This window comes from Globicephala melas, chromosome 19 (assembly GCF_963455315.2).
Source record: "Globicephala melas chromosome 19, mGloMel1.2, whole genome shotgun sequence".
Taxonomy (NCBI): Eukaryota; Metazoa; Chordata; class Mammalia; order Artiodactyla; family Delphinidae; genus Globicephala; species Globicephala melas.
Genome location: NC_083332.1, coordinates 1477131 through 1496413, shown reverse-complemented (window position 1 = coordinate 1496413; position 19283 = coordinate 1477131). Strand labels below are relative to the sequence as shown.

General features: G+C 43.6%; 2 protein-coding genes across 2 annotated transcripts in view; one reads left to right on the top strand and one right to left on the bottom strand.

Annotated features, from left to right (window-relative positions):
* Window positions 1-19283, bottom strand: part of LOC115847975 (zinc finger protein 304-like) — an 83827-nt gene that overhangs the window by 21014 nt on the left and 43530 nt on the right.
* LOC115847979 (zinc finger protein 548-like) lies at window positions 1114-11740 on the top strand. The gene is made up of 4 exons (XM_030848255.3): window positions 1114-1364; window positions 3422-3460; window positions 5255-5381; window positions 6719-11740. The coding sequence occupies exons 1-4, from the start codon at window positions 1350-1352 to the stop codon at window positions 8098-8100; spliced, it is 1563 nt and encodes a 520-aa protein (XP_030704115.1). The 5' UTR covers window positions 1114-1349; the 3' UTR covers window positions 8101-11740.

Genomic DNA, 19283 nt, shown 5'->3' with positions numbered 1-19283 from the left:
TAATAAATCACAACTTGGAGAGCTATATCCACAGATTAGCCAATTTTCTTGTGTACCTACACGCTCAGCTTCATTCCCTCATTCTCAGACTTCAGTGTTCCTTCAGTCTTCACTGAGATCCTAACCTCTTTCACATGGTCAAGAGCTATTTTGGCCACCACTTTTGAATAACTAAATAATGATTGATTTCAGCAATTTCAACATTTCACAAATATTTTCCTGAAATAAGCTCAACTCTCCATGCATTTTCACTGCACTTGCAGGTGAAATTATATTGACTCCCCAGCAAGGAAAGGAGATCATGTAATCCAATCCTTTATCTCTGGGTTCAGATGCTCCCTTTCCAAATAAACTATGAGTCACTCTCCTGACAGAAAGTTACATATGGTAAGTCCCTCTTCCTTTTCAGATAGGTAGATCTTAGCTTCTAGAGAAGAACTGAATACATATTAAAATGTGGAGCAAGAAATATGTGTAGGTCCCTGAATGGGACAGTGTCACAGGCTTTCCGTTTTTTTGTGATGGACTCAGAGACACAGCGCCTGGTCCACCTGCTTCTGGCTGCCCCACATCCCTCCTCTGTCTTGCCCGGCATGGCCCTGTCTGAAGTCTTTACTTTCTTGACACTGACCTAACACAGTGAGGCTCATAAGTTGAGTCTAAAGCTTCAGGTTACATGTACTGGAAGATCAACAAGACAATGTTTATTGGACTCCAGCTCAGCATGGATGCACTTTGTGTCTGAGCGAAAACCCGGTATTATGTGCCCATTTGGTTTTGCCGGTTTGGGGGTCATCTGAAATATTATTGTCACTGTACCTCTCTGTGATCAGCACAGACTACATTTCAAGGAAATCTGGGTGCGTCCCCTTTAAGAAACGTGAAACCCCGCCCCGTGCTCACAGCCTTTGTACTTCCCAGCAACCCTCCGGGTGAGGCGGAACATTTCTCTGGAGGTTGGGGGTCACCGCCTCTTGCCGGGGACGGGAGCGTTGTGAACTACATTACCCTGAAAGCACTGCGCCGCGCGTCAGGGGCACTGGACCAATGAAGACTCGGGAAGAGGCACTTCCGTTCTGGAGGACGGCGTTTGGGCGGGCCTTCCGGCGTGGATCGGCGACATTTTGTAAACACGGATCTGTTCACTGGTGGTGAGGTTGAGGACGCTTGTCTAGCCCGAGATCAAGGAACTAGGAAGCTGCTGTGCCAGCTGCTCTGAGGCAGCTCTGAGGCGGTCTAAGGCTCGGCGTGGGCGCCATCCAGCCTGACTCTGTTGCGGGGCCGGGACGGGGGCTGCAGTGCCCGGGCCCCACCTTCGCACACAGACTCCCTTGGCGGCGGCAGCGCTGATGGGTCCTATTCAGGTAAACGCTGCGCCCTCAGGGCCCTCCCCCAACTCTTCTCATTCTGCACTGTTTCTGATCTTACCAATTTTTTCTTACGCGTGTCCTATGTTTATATTTATTCGTGCCCCCAAACCTTGGTTTTCCCAATTTTAAAATAATGACCTGCGTGGAGAAAAATTGAACAGAACTTATACATACAGTTGAATAAGCAGCTCTAAAATTAGTATCTGTTAAGCGCTGAGGTCAAAAAATGTGATCCCAGAAGCCGCCAGTGGGGTCCTTCAAAACAATTATACCCATCCCTCAAAAGTTAAAGTATTGTCTGTTGTTTAAAGTAAGCGTTTCCTTGCTTTTCTTGATAGTTTTGCCAACTATGTGGAAAATATTCGATGGCTGTAGTTTAGTTCCGGTCGCTTGTTTTAAAACTTAATTAATGGAATCGTATAAGTATTATGATGTGTTTTTCTTCATTTGCACAATATGGTGTGACCTTACGCATGTTTTTCATGCAGGGTATCTATTTTCCTTTTTGTGTAGTATTCTGTAGATATGAATACATGAGTAAAATGTCTGTACGTTTTCCTGTTGAAAGCCTTTTTTTGCCTATGGTTTTTTGTTTGGGTTTTGTTTGGTTTTTTTTTTTTCGGTTTGCTTTCTGTATCTATAAGCACTAGTACTGTAGCCATACTTGGAATGTATTCTGGAGTATATAAAGCACACATCTGTCTAGTTTATGTGTTAAAATTTTTATTGTATTTAAATTAACATTTCCACTTACTCATCTTGTTTTGCTCTGTGTTACTAATTTTAACTTAGTTCTTTGAATGAAAATTATACTTAAACTATTTCATAATTATATTTTGACACACACTTTTGCCTTACATAAACTTACTTTTTTACAGTCTGCACACACACAGAGGGTTTTCGTGTTTTAAGAGATTGTGCTCTTCCACTAATATTTATTTTACTGTTAAATAATTTTCCTCTGGTGATCTTGTAAGAGAAAATGATTAAAATATTTTGTTAAAATACTTGTTTTAAGAGGGCTGAAAAGAATCATTGTAAGGATAAAAAGTCATAATGCTTCGAAACCCTAGCAGGATATTAAGAGCTCAAGAAGATATTTCCATGTCTATGAGGATGGAATAGAGGCTAGGTCCTATATCTTATTTCCTTTCTCTTAAGTTTAAAGAGTCCAAAATGAGGTCCAGTTATCCCCAACTGCTGGAGGCCAAGCACTTTTACTGATTCTAGGAACAATCCCTTTATCAGAGATTCATTTTGAATGCATAGTCAGAAAAATGGTGGTTCTGTTCTCTTCCACCAGAGAGAAAAGCATGTAGGAAATTACAGATAATCTGAATATTTATGGAAAATTTAACACCAAAGAATATGGATAAGTATTAAAAGTACATATTCTTAAATTATACTATACAATGTTATAGTAATTTCAAATCAGAATTTAATCTATGGATTATGTAAGCTGGGATTTTATATAAAACAATAATTTTTAATATAACCAGAGTAAAATTTGAAATGGAAGTATAAGAACTCCTGGCCACCTGTTAGGGCCAGCTACAAGCTATGGGAAGAGAAAAATATGATATAGGCAAGGGACAAACAGATAGAAAAAGGGAAACAAATGGAAGTGTCTGGAAGTGTAAGAAACAGACCTGTACGTAAAATGAGACTAAATTTTGATATTTGTTGCTCAGGGCTTTAATAGTGCTATATGACCTGCCAACACCACTTCCTCGCCAACACGATCCCTTATTCTTCTGGCTTACTGGGCTTCAGTCACACCATCCTCGTGGGTGCTGCTCAAACACACCAGGCATGACTCTGACAGAGAGGATTTTCACCTTTTTGTCCCACTTCTGGGAAGCCTTTTCTCAAGTTATCCATGTGACTTTATGGCACAACTCTATAACATTTTTCTGCCCTCTTTTACATGCTTTATTTTTCCCTTGAGCATTTATCTTTGACTTCAGTATTAAACGGTTCACTCATTAATCTTCTTTTTCGTCTATGTTGCTGATGGGAATTAAAGTTACATGGCCCTGCTCTTCCCACAGGTTCCACACTCAGCAGAACCACTTATGGACACTGCACTGGTGAGTGTCAGGTGTCCTGGAACTCTTTTGCTGCCACCCTTCCTGGCCTTGGTATCTCAAGACCCTAGAGAAACCGTAAGCCGAGGTTTCTAAGTCCAGGCCAGAGGTTATATGGACAGATACTCATTTTTGGCAGCCAGTGGACTGAGATGTGAAAGGTTGTCTTAGGTACAGGGGTTAGTATGTACAAATGCTTGGGGATGAGAGTGAGATGGGAGTGTTCTAGGACTTCTAGGTCTCTATTAATGTCTGGTGAGGATGGAGAGCAAGGGGGCCAGAGTCAGGCCTAGAGTGGTACTTTGAGAAGTTGCACCTAGAATGGTACTCTCAGAAGTCTGTTCTGAGAGTGATAGCAGCCATGGTATATTTGGAACAGAGGAGAAAAATGATCTTACTTAGGATTTAAAAGGCTACCCCTGGGTGCAGAATGCAGAACAGACTGGGGGAGAGGAAGACAAGGAGATTATCAAGGAGGCTGTTGCAGTCATCCAGATAAGCATTTGTTGTGGCTGACAGGGTGAGTGGATGTGGAGGTAGGAGAAACACTTGGCTTCTGGATTTGCTTTTAAAGTAGGGACTGATCAGATTTTCTAAGGTAGAGGGATCACAGATGACTCCAGAGTTTTTTCCCTTTGCATCTGGGAGTGTGGAAGTACCATCAAACTGAGATGCAGAAGTCAGTGGTAGGAGTCCTTTTTACCGAGAGTATTAGGATTTGGGTTTTGGCCATGTTGAGTTTCAGCTGTTTCAGTGACTCCCAAGTATAGGAGACAAGTGGACAGCTGAACATGCAGATCTAGAGTGCTGGGGAGGGTTCAGGATGCATTAGGGGACAAGGGAGGAAAGGGGGGCTGTGGGTGTCACAAAGACATTCAAGGAACAGGACTGATCATCAGTGACACAGAAGGGGGTGGTGAAAGTCCACCAGGTGGCCCAGGTTTTTATGGGAGAGTGGCTGTGAAATTGATGCAAAGGGAAAGCAGAAATGGAGGTGAAGTGATAGTGAAGTCAGGCTGCTGTTATTTCTCCTCCTATGCACTCACCAGACTTTTGTGGTGGAACTTGGGGAGTTTCTGTCACAGTGTCAGATGAGTTTACCTTAGGTGTGTCAAGTGGGTGTGGATTTTAAATGGGTGTTTAAAGGTTCTAATTGGTGAAGAGACATAGTGAGGAATACAGAAGTGGAACCAGACCAGGGGTATTTAGATCTGCATGTTTTGACTGAGGTTAAAGTCAGGAACAAGGCCTGCTGGGGAACCACCAGTGGAGAGATGGGGTACGGTGGGATCCAGTTGCATTGGCAGGCACTTTCTGATGCCATGTGCAGAGGATATGTGAGGAGGCAGGAGACATGCCAATTTTGTGGGCCGGGTGGTGGTGATGGGGATCAGATGTATGAGGAATTAGCCAGTGAGTAATACGCATGTGGGGAAGGTGTGTGACCACGTTGCCCCAGGGCCCTCATACAAGGAGTTTGAGAGGACAATGAGCCCAAGTTTGTTTGTGTCTAGGTAACGTGATCCTGGGGACTCTCAGGCTGTTGTCGCGCAAGAGAGGGAGGGGGTCCTGCATACCAGGTCCACAGCTTAGATGGCATCTATCTGTCCACCTGCCTGTTGCTGCTGAGAGTTGTACCTAGTGCTCAAGGAAGCACAAAGAGTTATTCAGTACCAGTGCCCTCTGAGTTAGGGAGCTGGGGAGGATGATGAACCCAGAGTGAGTATGGGTTAGGGGTACTTATGGGGTCCTGGGGAGAGAGGCTGCTTATGGAGACATCTGTCCCTGTCATCACAGGGCTCTGTGACCTTTGAGGACGTGGCTGTGTACTTTTCCCAGGAGGAATGGAGGCTTCTTGATGAGGCCCAGAGATTCCTGTACCATGATGTCATGCTGGAGACCTTTGCACTTGTTGCATCATTGGGTAAGGCCCTCACACCTATCCCAGCATCCTGGGCAGGCCTCTGCCTGTCCCCTTTTTTCCAAAGGCAAGTCTGTTTTTTCACAGCTAGACAGTGTGCACATCTCTATTACTGCTTCCCTGTCATCTGTGCTGTCGGTGCTAAGGCTAAGTGTGTATATGACCTCCTTTCACAAGTAGACCTAATGCCAAGTGCTCTGAAGTTTTTTCAGTGAAGGTTTTCTGTGTCAAATGACTTGGAATTAGTTCAATGGGTTTCATTAGTCTCAGCCACTCCCTGCTAAGTTGACTGTAGACCCATGCCACCTCTGTACTCCATGTTCTGCCCTTTTCTGGCTGTCATTTTCTGGGGCCTGACAGTACCAGGAAATGCTCGGACCCGACATGGTCACTTTTTGTGGGGTCCACCTGGCTGTTGCTGTGATATTCTCCTCAAAGATTCAATATGTGATACTGTTTTTCTTTCCTTAGATTGTTTTGGAATTGATTGCCCTTGTGGGCCAGTGTTGACCGCTCACCTGTCCTGTCTTTCCCTTAGGACTTGCATTTTCTAGGTCGCATGTTGTACAAGTGAAGCTGAGAGGAGAACCCTGGGTACTTGACAGAGTGGACATGACTCCAGGCACAACATGAGGGGCTCAAAGTGAACCTGGGTCTGGTGATTGGCATCAGGGGAAGGATGTGATATTATGGTTGGAGTCAAGTCATATCAGGAACATGTCCTGTGCCTAGCACTGTTTTGGTGCCAAGGACAGTGACTGTGTACCTCATTTCTATCTTTCCTACCCATTCTTGACACTTTACTTCTTCTGTCATATCTACTCTGACTTCGAACCCAGGATTATCCCTCACTTCTCTGTCTTCCATTCTGCATTGGTCCTCTCCATCCTCACTCCTCTGTGCTTTTCAGTATTGGCCTACACTTAACGTGTCATGAGTTCTGCACCTATCCTCAAAATAGTCCTTGAACACCAGCTACTCAGTGACAATCGGATTTTCCTGGGCCTGGACACAGCTTTCCATACAGCACACATGTGTCACCAGCAACCAAGGCCCTGGTGAAAACCATTCCTGGAGGAGTGAGTTGTGGACCCCAGCTCCTCCGTGTGCTCCACCCCATCCTTGTGCCTTTTGCCTGGTGAGTCCTCCCTGTTCTGTGACGTGGAGAGGCACAGTCCTGCACAGCTGCACTTTCTTTACCTGCCCCCAGCTCCCTTGTCCTGAAAACAGTCCCATGGATTATTTCCTTGGTATGTCAGACACATATTTGATATTTGTGATGGGGCTGCCTCCTTCTACCAAAATCTACATGAAGTTCATACATATGTCTGTGCTTTCAGGTTGTTGGCATGGAGCAGAGGTCAAGGAGACACCTTCTGAACAGAATGTTTTTGTAGAAGTGCCACGAATAAATACTTCAAAGACAAACCTGTCCACCCAGGAGGCCTATCCCTGGGAGAGGTGTAGCCCAGACTTAGAAGGTGGTTTGCATCTAGCTGAAGACCTCGGAACAAACCCTGGCCAGAAACTGTGTGGGTCAAGTGTGAAATTTCACCAGCACAGTGGAAAGAAACTCTTTAGAAGAGATGTGGGTAAGGCCTTTATGAACAGCCACATAGTCCATGCATCCAAGAAGTCTTCCACATGCCAGGAGGCTGGGAAGAATTTCCCTGGTAGCTCTAGCCTTCTCCAGCACCAGGTCACTCCACAAAAGGACGCCGAATGTGTGGAAGCCTTTCACAATGAACAACGGCACTATAAGTGCAGTGAATGTGGTAAAGCCTTCTGCCGCAAGTACAGGCTTGCTCAGCACCAGAGAGTCCACACTGGAGAGAGGCCTTATGAATGCAGTGAATGTGGGAAAACCTTCAGCTATAAACACATACTTATTCAGCACCAGAGAGTCCACACTGGAGAAAGGCCTTATGAGTGCAGGGAATGTGGGAAGGCTTTTAGCAACAAACCCACACTTGTTCGGCATCAGCGAATTCACACTGGAGAAAGGCCTTATGAGTGTAGTGAATGTGGCAAATTCTTTAGCCAAAGCTCCAGCCTCAGTGAACATCAGAGAATTCACACTGGATCACGGCCTTATAAATGCAACGAATGTGGAAAATTCTTTACGTCCAACTCCAACCTAATTAAACACCGGCGAGTTCACACGGGCACAAGGCCTTATGAGTGCAGTGAATGTGGGAAATTCTTTAACCAAAGTCCCAGCCTCATTAAACATCAGAGAATCCACACTGGTGAACGGCCATATGAATGCAGTGAATGTGGGAAACTTTTTAGCCAAAGCTCTACTCTCATTAAGCACCAGAGAGTTCACACTGGAGTAAGGCCTTATAAATGCATTGAATGTGGGAAACTTTTTAGCCAAAGCTTTGGCCTCACTCAACACCAGAGAATTCACACTGGAGAAAGACCATATGAGTGCACTGAATGTGGAGAATTCTTTAGCCAAAACACCCAACTTACTCAACACCGAAAAGTTCACACTACAGAGAGGCCTCTTGAGTGTAGCAAATGTGGAAAAGTCTTCAGTCAAAGGTCTGCTCTGACTGAGCACCAGAAACTTCACAGCCCAGACAGACCCTTTGAGTGCAGCGAATGTAGGAAAGCTTTCAGCCGAAGGTCTAACCTCATTCGTCACCAGAAAGTTCATACTGGAGAAAGGCCTTCAAATGAGATGAGGAGAGCAGTGAATGAGCTGTCTCCTTAGTTAATACATCATACTGAATAGGCTCTGTGAGGGAGTCATCAACTGGAAGTTGAATGCCATACATCTGAACAGCCCTAGTGTGTAGATTGCCTCTGAGTACCAGGTTCAGAGGAAGCTTTTAAGGAGCTACACTCTACTTTCTAACCTGTGCAGGGCCCTTGCCAGACTAACGTCAGTGTGAGTTTCTGTGGTAAAAATCATCTTACTTCTACCAAGTGGCAGTCACCTCAGTGTAATCAGGGTAGGTAGACCTCTGTTTTCTCGCATCCTGTGGAGGGAAGCATGAGTAGCCTGAGCACTTGGGTGTTACCATTCTCTTGTGTCTAACTGACTAGGCCATGGACTTAACCAGCTTTGACCAAGGTGACCCAGTCTGGGTTCTGCTGGTGGCTTACAGAGGGTTACCTTTTTCAGTGGCATTATTTCATGTCATACTCTGGATGGATTTTTCTAGCTCTATGTCACCTGTTTGGGAATTTTGTATACCTCAGTGGGGATAGTATCATGGCAGAGAATAGTTTTCATTGCAGTTTGTGTCTAATTTGCATTGCTGTCCAAGGTCTCCTGCAGGGCTTTGTGGGAATAATGTTGTGACCTGGATATCAGAATTTTTGGTGGGTCCTTACATCACCCTTAGAAGAGGAGAGTTGTGAGAACCACCAGTGTTTTTTTGTTTGTTTGTTTCTTTTTGTGTCGTACGTGGGCCTCTCACTGTTGTGGCCTCTCCCATTGTGGAGCACAGGCTCCGGACGCACAGGCTCAGCGGCCATGGCTCACGGGCCCAGCCGCTCTGCAGCATGTGGGATCTTCCCGGACTGGGGCACGAACCCGTGTCCCCTGCATCAGCAGGCAGACTCTCAACCACTGCGCCACCAGGGAAGCCCCACCAGTGTTTTTTGGAGCAGCATGAGTTGTTCTCTTTTTCACAGAGGATGTCACATCATACCCCCTGTACTGTTCTAGAGAAGAAGTTCTCTAAGTCCAGCTGGAAAAGAGCCATAATGTCCACAACGTCGTAGGCTGGTGTTGCTGAGCGTTAGATTACAGACATTAGGTGGGAACCATATTTGGTACAGAAACACTCAGGGAATTAGTAGGAAGTGAGAGACAAGAAAACAAGTAGGGATGAGCCTTTTCTAAAGCTGCATCCAGTAAAGCAACTGTACTCTGATAAAAAGACAAATTGCTGTAATTTGGGATCTTTAGGAAAATAAAAAATAAAGTTGCATTCACAAATGTACCGGGATTATGGCCATAAAGGATAAAGTTTTTGCAGAAATCCTTAGGAGGTACAGGGCTGTTTCTCTTCTCCTGAGGTCCAAGTCAGTGTCAGACTGAATACTGTAAAGGTTTTAGGATCCCACAGCATCTCCAAATTGTTTATCTCAAGGCCGTTGCTGCAGTGAAAAGAAAAAATGAGGAAGGGGAAAATCGTGTAATCCTGGCATGTTATTTTTATGACTCGGGAAGAGGTCCTGGATAACTCAAGTAGAAACACCTTTCATTGCTATAAAGACAGGTGTCTTTATTGCTACTGTGACAGTCCCTCCCATGAGACAAGAAGAGTTGATGGAGTTGATGTGTTGGTTTCCAGAGTTCTACTTTTCCAAAAAGGAGATTCAGATTTTTATGTGAAGCCAATTTTTATTAAAACTTAATCGAGCTATATCGTTGGTAGGCACTCAACTGAATATACTTAAAATGTACAGCTTGGTAAGTTTTAGTATGTGTAAAATCACAACCATCATTATAATAACAAACATCCATCAGTTCCATATCTACCTTGACATCTCTCCATGGGCTCCCAGGCAACTACTGTTGACTTTCTTTCACATTCAATTAGTTAATGTTTTCTAGAGTTTTAATATCATTGGAATCTTAATGTGTTTACTTTTGTATTTGCCTTTTTCTTTCATGGTGCATGATTATCTTGAGAATCATCCAAGTTGCTGATGTGAATAGTTCTGTTTTTTTTTCTTTTTGCCATGCCACAAGGCTTGTGGGATCTTAGTTCCCTGACCAGGGACTGAACCCAGGCCCTGAGCAGTGAAAGCACGGAGTCCTAACCACTTGACCACTAGGGAATTCCATAATAGTTTATTGTTTTAATTCCTGAAAAATACACTGTTTGGATATACCACCCTTTGATTGTTTATCCATTCATCTGTTAAATGATGGGGTTTTGTGGTTTGTTTCTGGTTTGGCTATCACAGATAATCTTATTATGAATGTACATAAAATTCTTTATATAAATATATGGTTTCATCTTCTAAAGTGAATGACTGGACCCTTTTGCATTCCCATTAATTGTATGGGAGGATTCAAGTTCCCCTATATCCTTCACCTGTACTTGGTTGTTATATTAAATGTATTAAATATTAACCTGTTTTAAAAGTGTGTAGAGTTATCTTACTGTGGTCTGATGACATTTCCCTAATGGTTCATCATGTTGAACATTTTTAATGTGTTCATTTGCCAGCTGTGTATCTTAGATGTTCACAGTAGTTATTTTCCAACTGGTAGTGAATGTTGGCTGATATTTCCCTTTTTATAATAACTAAGAAGACAATAAAAGAAATGTGTTAGAACTTGAGTTTTCTGAAGTTACTTTGCTGGGTGGAATGTTTGTGCTATTCCCAGCGTACAGTCCCCATTAACTTATTCTCCATTACTTTTTTTTTAAAATTGATTTTTGGCTGGGTTGAATCTTCGTTGGTGGGACCGGGCTTTCTCTAGTTGCGGCGAGCGGGGGCTGCTCTTCGTTGCGGTGTGCAGGCTTCTCATTGCGGTGGCTTCTCTCGCTGCGGAGCACAGGTTCTAGTCATGCAGGCTTCAGTAGTTGTAGCTCATGGCCTCTAGAGCACAGGTTCAGTAGTTGTGGCACATGGGCTTAGTTCTGTGGAATGTGACATCTTCCCGGACCAGAGCTTGAACCCGTGTCCCCTGCATTGGCATGCAGATTATCAACCACTGCACCACCAGGGAAGCCCCGTTACTTTCTTAAGTCTAGACAAGTAATAAAACAATGAATCGACCCTTGGTTGTAGTGTTTGCCAATTTCCCTGGTACACATACTCCAACTGTGGCAATTTCAAGTTGTGAACATGAGGTTGTTACCAAACCAGGTAGCATTTCCAGAGGTGCACAAACCAAACACTGAGACACCAAGGTTTGCTGGAGAGAAAAAATTCATTCACAGGGCAGCCAATGGAGGAGACAGGAGAGCAAGCCTGAGATCCACCTCCCTGGAGTTGGGGTCCTTGAGTTATTTATGGGATAAAGACACAAGGTGGTCTTAGGTGTGGGGAAAGGTGATAGGGTGTGAGAAAATGTGAGGTGATTGGTGTGTGCGGATGTATCTGCATTACATGTTTCTTCATGGGATGCATGTTCAGAAATAGTCACTTTGCATGATCTGAAGGTGGAGTTTTTGGCCATCTGATGTCCAAAGGGCATTCACTGAACACTTGTGCAGGCCAAATTTTACGGGTTGGTAGTTACAATCAGTCTTAACTAGCTCAAAGTGTGTAAGAGCTGACTCTTAAGTTCCTAAAATAACAACTGGGTGGACTTCCCTGGTGGCACAGTGGTTAAGAATCTGCTTGCCGGGCTTCCCTTGTGGCACAGTGGTTGAGAGTCCACCTGCCAATGCAGGGGACACGGGTTCGTGCCCCGGTCTGGGAAGATCCCACATGCCGCGGAGAGGCTGGGCCCGTGAGCCATGGCTGCTGAGCCTGAGCGTCCGGAGCCTGTGCTCCGCAACGGGAGAGGCCACAACAGTGAGAGGCCCACGTACCGCAAAAAAAAAAAAAAAAAAAAGAATCTGCCTGCCAATGCAGGGAACACGGGTTCAAGCCCTGGTCCGGGAGGATCCCACACGACGTGGAGCAATTAAGCCAACGCACCTAGAGCCCGTGCTCTGCAATGAGAAGCCACTGCAATGAGAAGCTGGTGCACCACAACGATGAGTAGTCCCTGCTCGCCACAAGTAGAGAAAGCCCGCATGCAGCAACAAAGACCCAAGACAGCCAAAAACAAAAACACAACTGGGGCTCCCTTTACTATAGTGATCCATACATCAGAGGTGTTATTTACAGGGGTTGTTAGGGAGTCTTGTGATATTACTTAGGCCATATGAAGCTTGGAGCATATGCAACTAAAGAGAGAAAAAAGCTAAAACAAACTTAATCAGTGAAGGCAGTTTACAAGCAGAGGGGTTTTGACAAGCTGTTCCATTATCTGTGGTTCTGTAAGACAAACTCAAGGATTTCTGTTACTCACCAGCTTCTGTTAACCCTATGGGGCATGGTTTCAAGGTCACCCAGTGTGGACTTGGGAAGATGTGAAGTAGCACACCATTACAGTCTGTTTCCATTATACAGATACCCATAAATAACACTGAGAACATAGATTAGGATAAAATGTAAAAGAATTCCGAAGGGACAAGTTTTGAGTATTTTCACTTGACTTGTGTAAAGGATGACATCACAGGCCTGAGTTGTCCAGTCTATTCATTCCAAAGAAATGTGTGGCACTTACTTGTCCAACTCCTGCGAGACAATCTCCAAGCTCTTGATACATTCACTAATAAAAGTGTCTTTATTTACCTGGTCCTTGGGTTGTGCTAGGCAGTTTATGCTAATACTGTGTTTTATGGTGGGGGGGCCTTAGGTCTCTGTATCAGTTTGACATTTGGAGAAGCTAGAGAGTAAGGTCAGCCACACAGGTGTCCCTGTGTGTGACAGATACTCCAAAAGAACCCTGGACAACACCAAGGCTTGTGTGAGGTTCCCTGGTAACAGTACTCCATGTGTGCTGTCACAAATTGATGCTGTGAGACTTAAGCGAGGGGGCAACTGGAACCTGGCAATGTGGTCCCACTTGGACTCTGTCCTATAGCGCCATCTTCCTTTACTGCTTTTAATCTGTATCCTTTCACTGTAATAAACTGTAGCTACTGAGCTTAACTTTCTTTAACTTTCTTTCACCTGTAACAGATATGTTTCTCTAGAACTATTTTTTTTTTTTTGGCTGCTTGGGTCTTTGTTGCTACTCGTGGGCTTTCTCTAGTTGCAGCAAGCTACTCTTCATTGTGATGCACGGGCTTCTCATTGTGGTGGCTTCTTGTTGTGGAGCATGGGCTAAAGGCGTGGGCTTCAGTCATAGAGCCAGTGATGGTGTCCCATCCAGTGACCAACACATATTTCTTACTCCACATTTTGATATGTATTCAGTTTTTATTTATTTATTTATTTATGGCTGTGTTGGGTCTCGTTGCTGTGCACGGGCTTTCTCTAGTTGCAGTGAGTGGGGGCTACTCTTCATTGCACTGCGCAGGCTTCTCATTGTCGTGGCTTCTCTTGTTGCAGAGCACCGGCTCTAGGTGCACAGGCTTCAGTAGTTGTGGCACACGGGCTCCGTAGTTGTGGCTCACGGGCTCTAGAGCACAGGCTCAGTAGTTGTGGTGCACGGGCTTAGTTGCTTTGCAGCATGTGGGATCTTCCCGGACCAGGGCTCGAACCCGTGTCCCCTGCATTGGCAGGCAGATTCTTAACCACTGCACCACCAGGGAAGCCCTCTAGAACTATTTTTCCTAATTTAATTGAGTAACTACATAATCACTGTTAATAACTTTCTGTAATATTCATTTCAAGTATTTTTCAGAGATGATTTCAACTCCCTGTGCATTCAGTGTTGCTGCAATTTCAGGTTACTTGATAAATCAGTTCCCATCAAGGAGATAGGATCATGGAATCCCAAACCTTTGTCTCTCGAGTGGGATGTCCCCTTCATACCCAGGCTTCGAAGGTTAGAAGGTCACAAGCTATCTTGGCAGGAAATGACATGTGATAATTCGCTCTCCTTTATGGATAGGTTTCAATCCTTAAATATGCCTGTTTCTGAAAGTCTGCCGATTCCTGAATGCCAGACTTCCCAAAAACTCATATGAGACCTGCTCTGGCTTTTTTTGAGGTGACTGCCTGACAATTAGAACTCTCCCTTACAGGCAGGCAAACAGGAATTTCCTTTTTTTGTTGTTGAGTCAGATACCAAGTTCAATTCACTGTTAGTTCACAAGTTTGCAAACCTTTCAACGGTTCAACCTGTTAAAACTTATGACAGTTATGAGTTTGGACTTGTGACAAACTGATACACACGTGAGATTGAAAAGGCAATATTTTCTATTCTTGCTGAACTTGCTGTTATCTATATTTTACATATACTGAATACAGAAATGGAAAATGCAAATGTAAATTTTGTGATGAATTTCCTGAAGAGTGGATATTCACTAAATGTGGTAAAAGTCCTCTCCGAGGTCTTTGTATGATACGCAGTTGTTCATTCAAAATTGAAAATGATGGACAGGTTACTAACTGTTAAGCATGAGAGATGTATGATTTCCTCAACTAGTGTCAAAGCAAGTGAAAAAATAATTTTTAAGACAAATTCAGATTAAGAAGGTAAAATAGTAATAGGAGAAGTTGTAAGGAGCTTCCACACTGAGTATCATCAGTCCTCCAGCTCACACTACTGTTGAGCCTGTGTCTCACTAATCAATGTTCAGTGGACAAAAGGAACAAGATAAACTGGATATATCCACTGTAGAAGCTATGTTACAACCTATTATGTTTATTGTGGAAATCCCACTGAGATACCGTCTGCACAGCCTGTCACCGCAGACCCCAGCCTTCCACCAGCTGCAGTACCCACATATGTCCCTTGTGCCTTGCTGCTCAAGGTCAACTTGAGTCCTTGAAGACATGGTAAGTCAGCAGTAGGTTTAAACTCTGCTCTGTGTTGAGTTTCGTGGCTTTTCGTTCTCAGTTTGACACCTGGATTTTATTGTTAGTTCCCTGTTGTTTGAGATACTTGGTGGATCACGCCATTCCTTTTCATACTGTTTTTGATGTCCTTTGAGTTATGTTTTTTGTTTTTTGGGTTTTTTTTTCCTGGGCTGTCTGGATCACACAGAGAAGTCCTGTGTGCCTGTGTTTCTGAATAGCATAACTATCCTAAGGATGATTTGGGCCTTCAATGGCCACTCTGGGGGACACTTGATTTGAACAAAAGGGTTAATTTGAAAGACACCTTTGAAAATAAAGGAAATAAGAGTTCTCAGGCCCAATGGATAGTATTTTTTCTTAGTATGCAGAGGACTCCAAATTAAATTCTGAAATAAAAGTTACATCCCTAGGGCTTCTCTGGTGGTGCAGTGGTTGAGAATCTGCCTGCCAATGCAGGGGACACGGGTTCGAGCCCTGGTCTGGGAAGATCCCACATGCCGCAGAGCAACTGTGCCCGTGAGCCACAACTACTGAGCCTGCGCGTCTGGAGCTTATGCTCCACAATGAGAGGCCGCGATAGTGAGAGGCCCGCACACCGCGATGAAGAATGGCCCCCACTTGCCACAACTGGAGAAAGCCCTCGCACAGAAACAAAGACCCAACACAGCCAAAAATAAATACACATGAAAAAAAAAGTTTAAAAAGTTACATCACTAAAAGATTTTTTGGCCAAAACTAATGAGCAAGTCGACAAACTTCAGCAGGAAAAAAGTAGATTCATTCCCCTGTAAATCCACCCTCTCTTTGTCCTGCAGTAGCCTCCCACCCCCTTATCCTTCTGATCTCTCTCCTTAGCACCTCTCCCCCTACTCTTTCCCTTTTGCTCAGACCCCCTACTGTAACTGAGCAAAAGCCAAACTGACATTGAGTGTTTGCAGCAAAGTAAGAGTTTGTTGCAGGGCACCAAACAAGGGAGTGGGAGACAAGTCTGACACCCACTGCAATTGGGTCTTTGAGTTGTGGGGTTTTAGAGGGGAGGAACAAAGAAGCTGGGTTTAATCATCTGGTGACATTTCTTAATCATAGTTTCAGGAATAAGGATGCCTATGATTTATGAGTCTCTTGTCTGGTGGTCCATGACCAGGAAAAATCGACTGTATAGTAATTTAATCATTAAAACAAAAATATTTTTAAGCTATAGGAGATTTTCAGACAGACTAGAAAGAATTCCTAATTTCAACAGTTGGGAGTCACAGAGGTGCTGATGTTAAGAGCAGCTGTTTCATGTCATTTTGCCAATGGTGTTAAATGTGAAGGTGGAGACTTAATTCAAAAATAGAACTTGGAATAATTAGCCCTGGGACATCCCTGGTGTTCCAGTGGTAAATAATCCGCCATACAATGCAGGGGATGCGGGTTTGATCCCTGGTCAGGGAACTAAGATCCCGCGTGCCAAAACTACTGAGCCCGTGCGCCTCAACGAAGATCCCATGCGTGCCACAACTGAAGACCCGATGCAGCCAAAAATAAATAAAGTAAATAAATAATAATTTAAAAAAAGAATAATTAGCCCCTTTTGAACTACAAAGCCTGGCAGCTCATATTTACAAGACAGGATCTGAAGAAAACATGTGTCCTTGCAGATCAGCAGGGACTATGGGGCCCACATCCCAACCAACCACCTATTGAAAAGGACACTTGTAAATACTGTCAATAGAAGAGAAACTGGAAAAAAGCATCTCCCATCTTATGAAGAAAAACCAAGTTACTTCAAATAACTCACAGATTTTCCCCATTTCAACAGTAACACTTGGACCATTGACTGAAAAATCACAAGCATTCCTCCTGCTCTGTGATACCATCCCTGTAAATTTAATAGAAAAAGACTTACTAAACTACACGCTGCTAATTATCCTATGGGTAAAAGGAGAAATTACAAGGGAAATTTAAAAAACATAAATATTTTGAACTAGATGAAGATAAAAATACTACATATAAAAATTGATGTAGGAACTCCCCTGGTGGTGCAGTGGTTAAGACTCCGCACCCCCAATGCAGGGAGCCCAGGTTCGATTCCTGGTCAGGGAACTAGATCTCACATTCATGCCACAACTAAGAGTTTACATGCCACAACTAAGGAGCCCGTGAGCTGCAACTAAGGAGCCTGCCTGTTGCAACTAAGACCTGGTGCAACCAAATAAATAATTAAATATTTTTTTAAAATCCCCAAATCTACAAAGCTATTATCACTCATCTATATAGATATAAAATACATTAACAAAATATCAGAAAACTGTCTCAGCAACATACACAAAGGAGTATACAACGTGATCTGGGGGATTTGTCCCAGGAAATGCAATGTTGGCTTAACATCTGAATATCAATTAATGGAATAAACCATATAATAAAATAAAAGACAATAAGACCCCCACACACAGCCACATGATTATTATCTCAATAAATGGAGAAAACTGGAATGGAGAGTGTAGAAATAGACGAACACAAATACATTCAAGTGGTTTTTGAAAAGGGAACAAAGGAAAAGGAATGGAGAAAAAAGTCTTTTCAACAAATGGGCTTTAAAAAGTGATCCAGGGACTTCCCTGGTGGTGCAGTGGTTAAGACGCCACCTGCCAATGCAGGGGTCGTGGGGTCGAGCCCTGGTCCAAGATGATCCCACATGCCACAGTGCAACTAAGCCCGTGTGCCATAACTACTGATCCTGCACTCTAGAGCCCGTGAGCCATAACTACTGAGCCTGTGTGCCACAGCTACTGAAGCCAGTGTGCCTACAGCCTATGCTCCACAACAAGAGAAACCACCACAAGCCTCCACACTGCAATGAAGAGTAACCCCCGCTAGCCACAACTAGAGAAAGCCTGCACGCATCACTGAAGACCTAATGAAGACAAAAATATAAATAAATAAATACATTTATTAAAAAAAAAAGAAAAAAGACTCCATGCTCCCAATGCAGGGGCTCCAGTAGGGGAACATAAAGATAAAGATCTTTATACACATAAAGATCCCACATACCGCAAGTGCGCCTGCGCACTGCAACTAGAGAAGCCTGTACGCCACAGTGAAGACCCAGTGAGCCAAAATAAAATTAATTAATTAAAAAAAATGCTAAGAGATAGTAAAATAGGTAATAAATTATGTATCCTGTTTATAAAATAAATAAAGAAACAATAAAAAAGTGACCTAGGGAATTCCCTGGTGGTCCAGTGGTTAGGGCTCCATTTCCACTGCAGGGGGCATGGGTTTGATACCTGGTAGGGGAACTAAGATCCCACAAACTGTGCAGCACAGCCAAAAAAAAAGTGATCCAGACACACATCTTATACCTTTTACAAATATTTTCTCAAAACTATAAAACACCTCGAAGATAACATAGGAGACAATGTAAGTTACCTTGGGTTTAGCAATCACTTTTTAGATGCAACACCAAAAACACAATCCATGAAAGAAAAACATAGTAATCTGGACTTGACTAAAATTTAAAATTTCTGCTCTGCAAGACACTGTTAAAAGAATATGAAGAGGGACTTCCCTGGTGGTCCAGTGATAAAGAATCTGCCTTCCAATGCAGGGAACATGGGTTCGATCCCTGGTCGGGGAACTAAGATCCCACATGCCACAGGGCAACTAAGCCTGCACGCCACAGCTGAGCTCATGCACCTCAATGAGAGAGCCCGTGTGCTGCAAACTACAGAGCCCATGCACCCTGGAGCCCGCATGCCACAACTAGACAGAGAAAACCCACACGCCACAACTAGAGAGAAGCCTATGCACCACAACGAAGAACGTGCATGCCACCACAAAGGATCCCACGTGCTGCAACTAAGACCTGATGCAGCCAAAAAAAGCTAGTCATCAAAAGCTTATTAAAAAAAAGAAGAATATGAAGATATTCATCATATATTATTAGGGAACTGCAAGTGAAAGCAACAACAATATACTATTACTACACACCTATGTGAATGGCAAAAGTCCAAAACACTGACATCAAATGCTGATGAGGATATGGAGCAACAGGAACACTCACCCACTGCTGGTGGGAGTGCAGAATGACAGCCACTTTGGAAGAGAGTTTCTTACAAAACTAAACATACTCTTACTATATGACCCAGTAAATCATGCTCCTTGGCTTGAACCCAAACAAATTGAAAACTTATACCCACACAAAACCTACACACAATGCATAATGCAGGTTTATTGATAAGTGCCAAAACTTGGAAGCAATCAAGATGCCCCTCAGTCAGTGAATGGATAAACAAACTGTGGTATAGCCATACAATGGAATGTTATTCAGTAATACCTTATACACAAATCTTCATTGGAGCTTTATTTGTAACAGCCAAAAATTGGAAACAACCTAAACATCCACTAACAGGT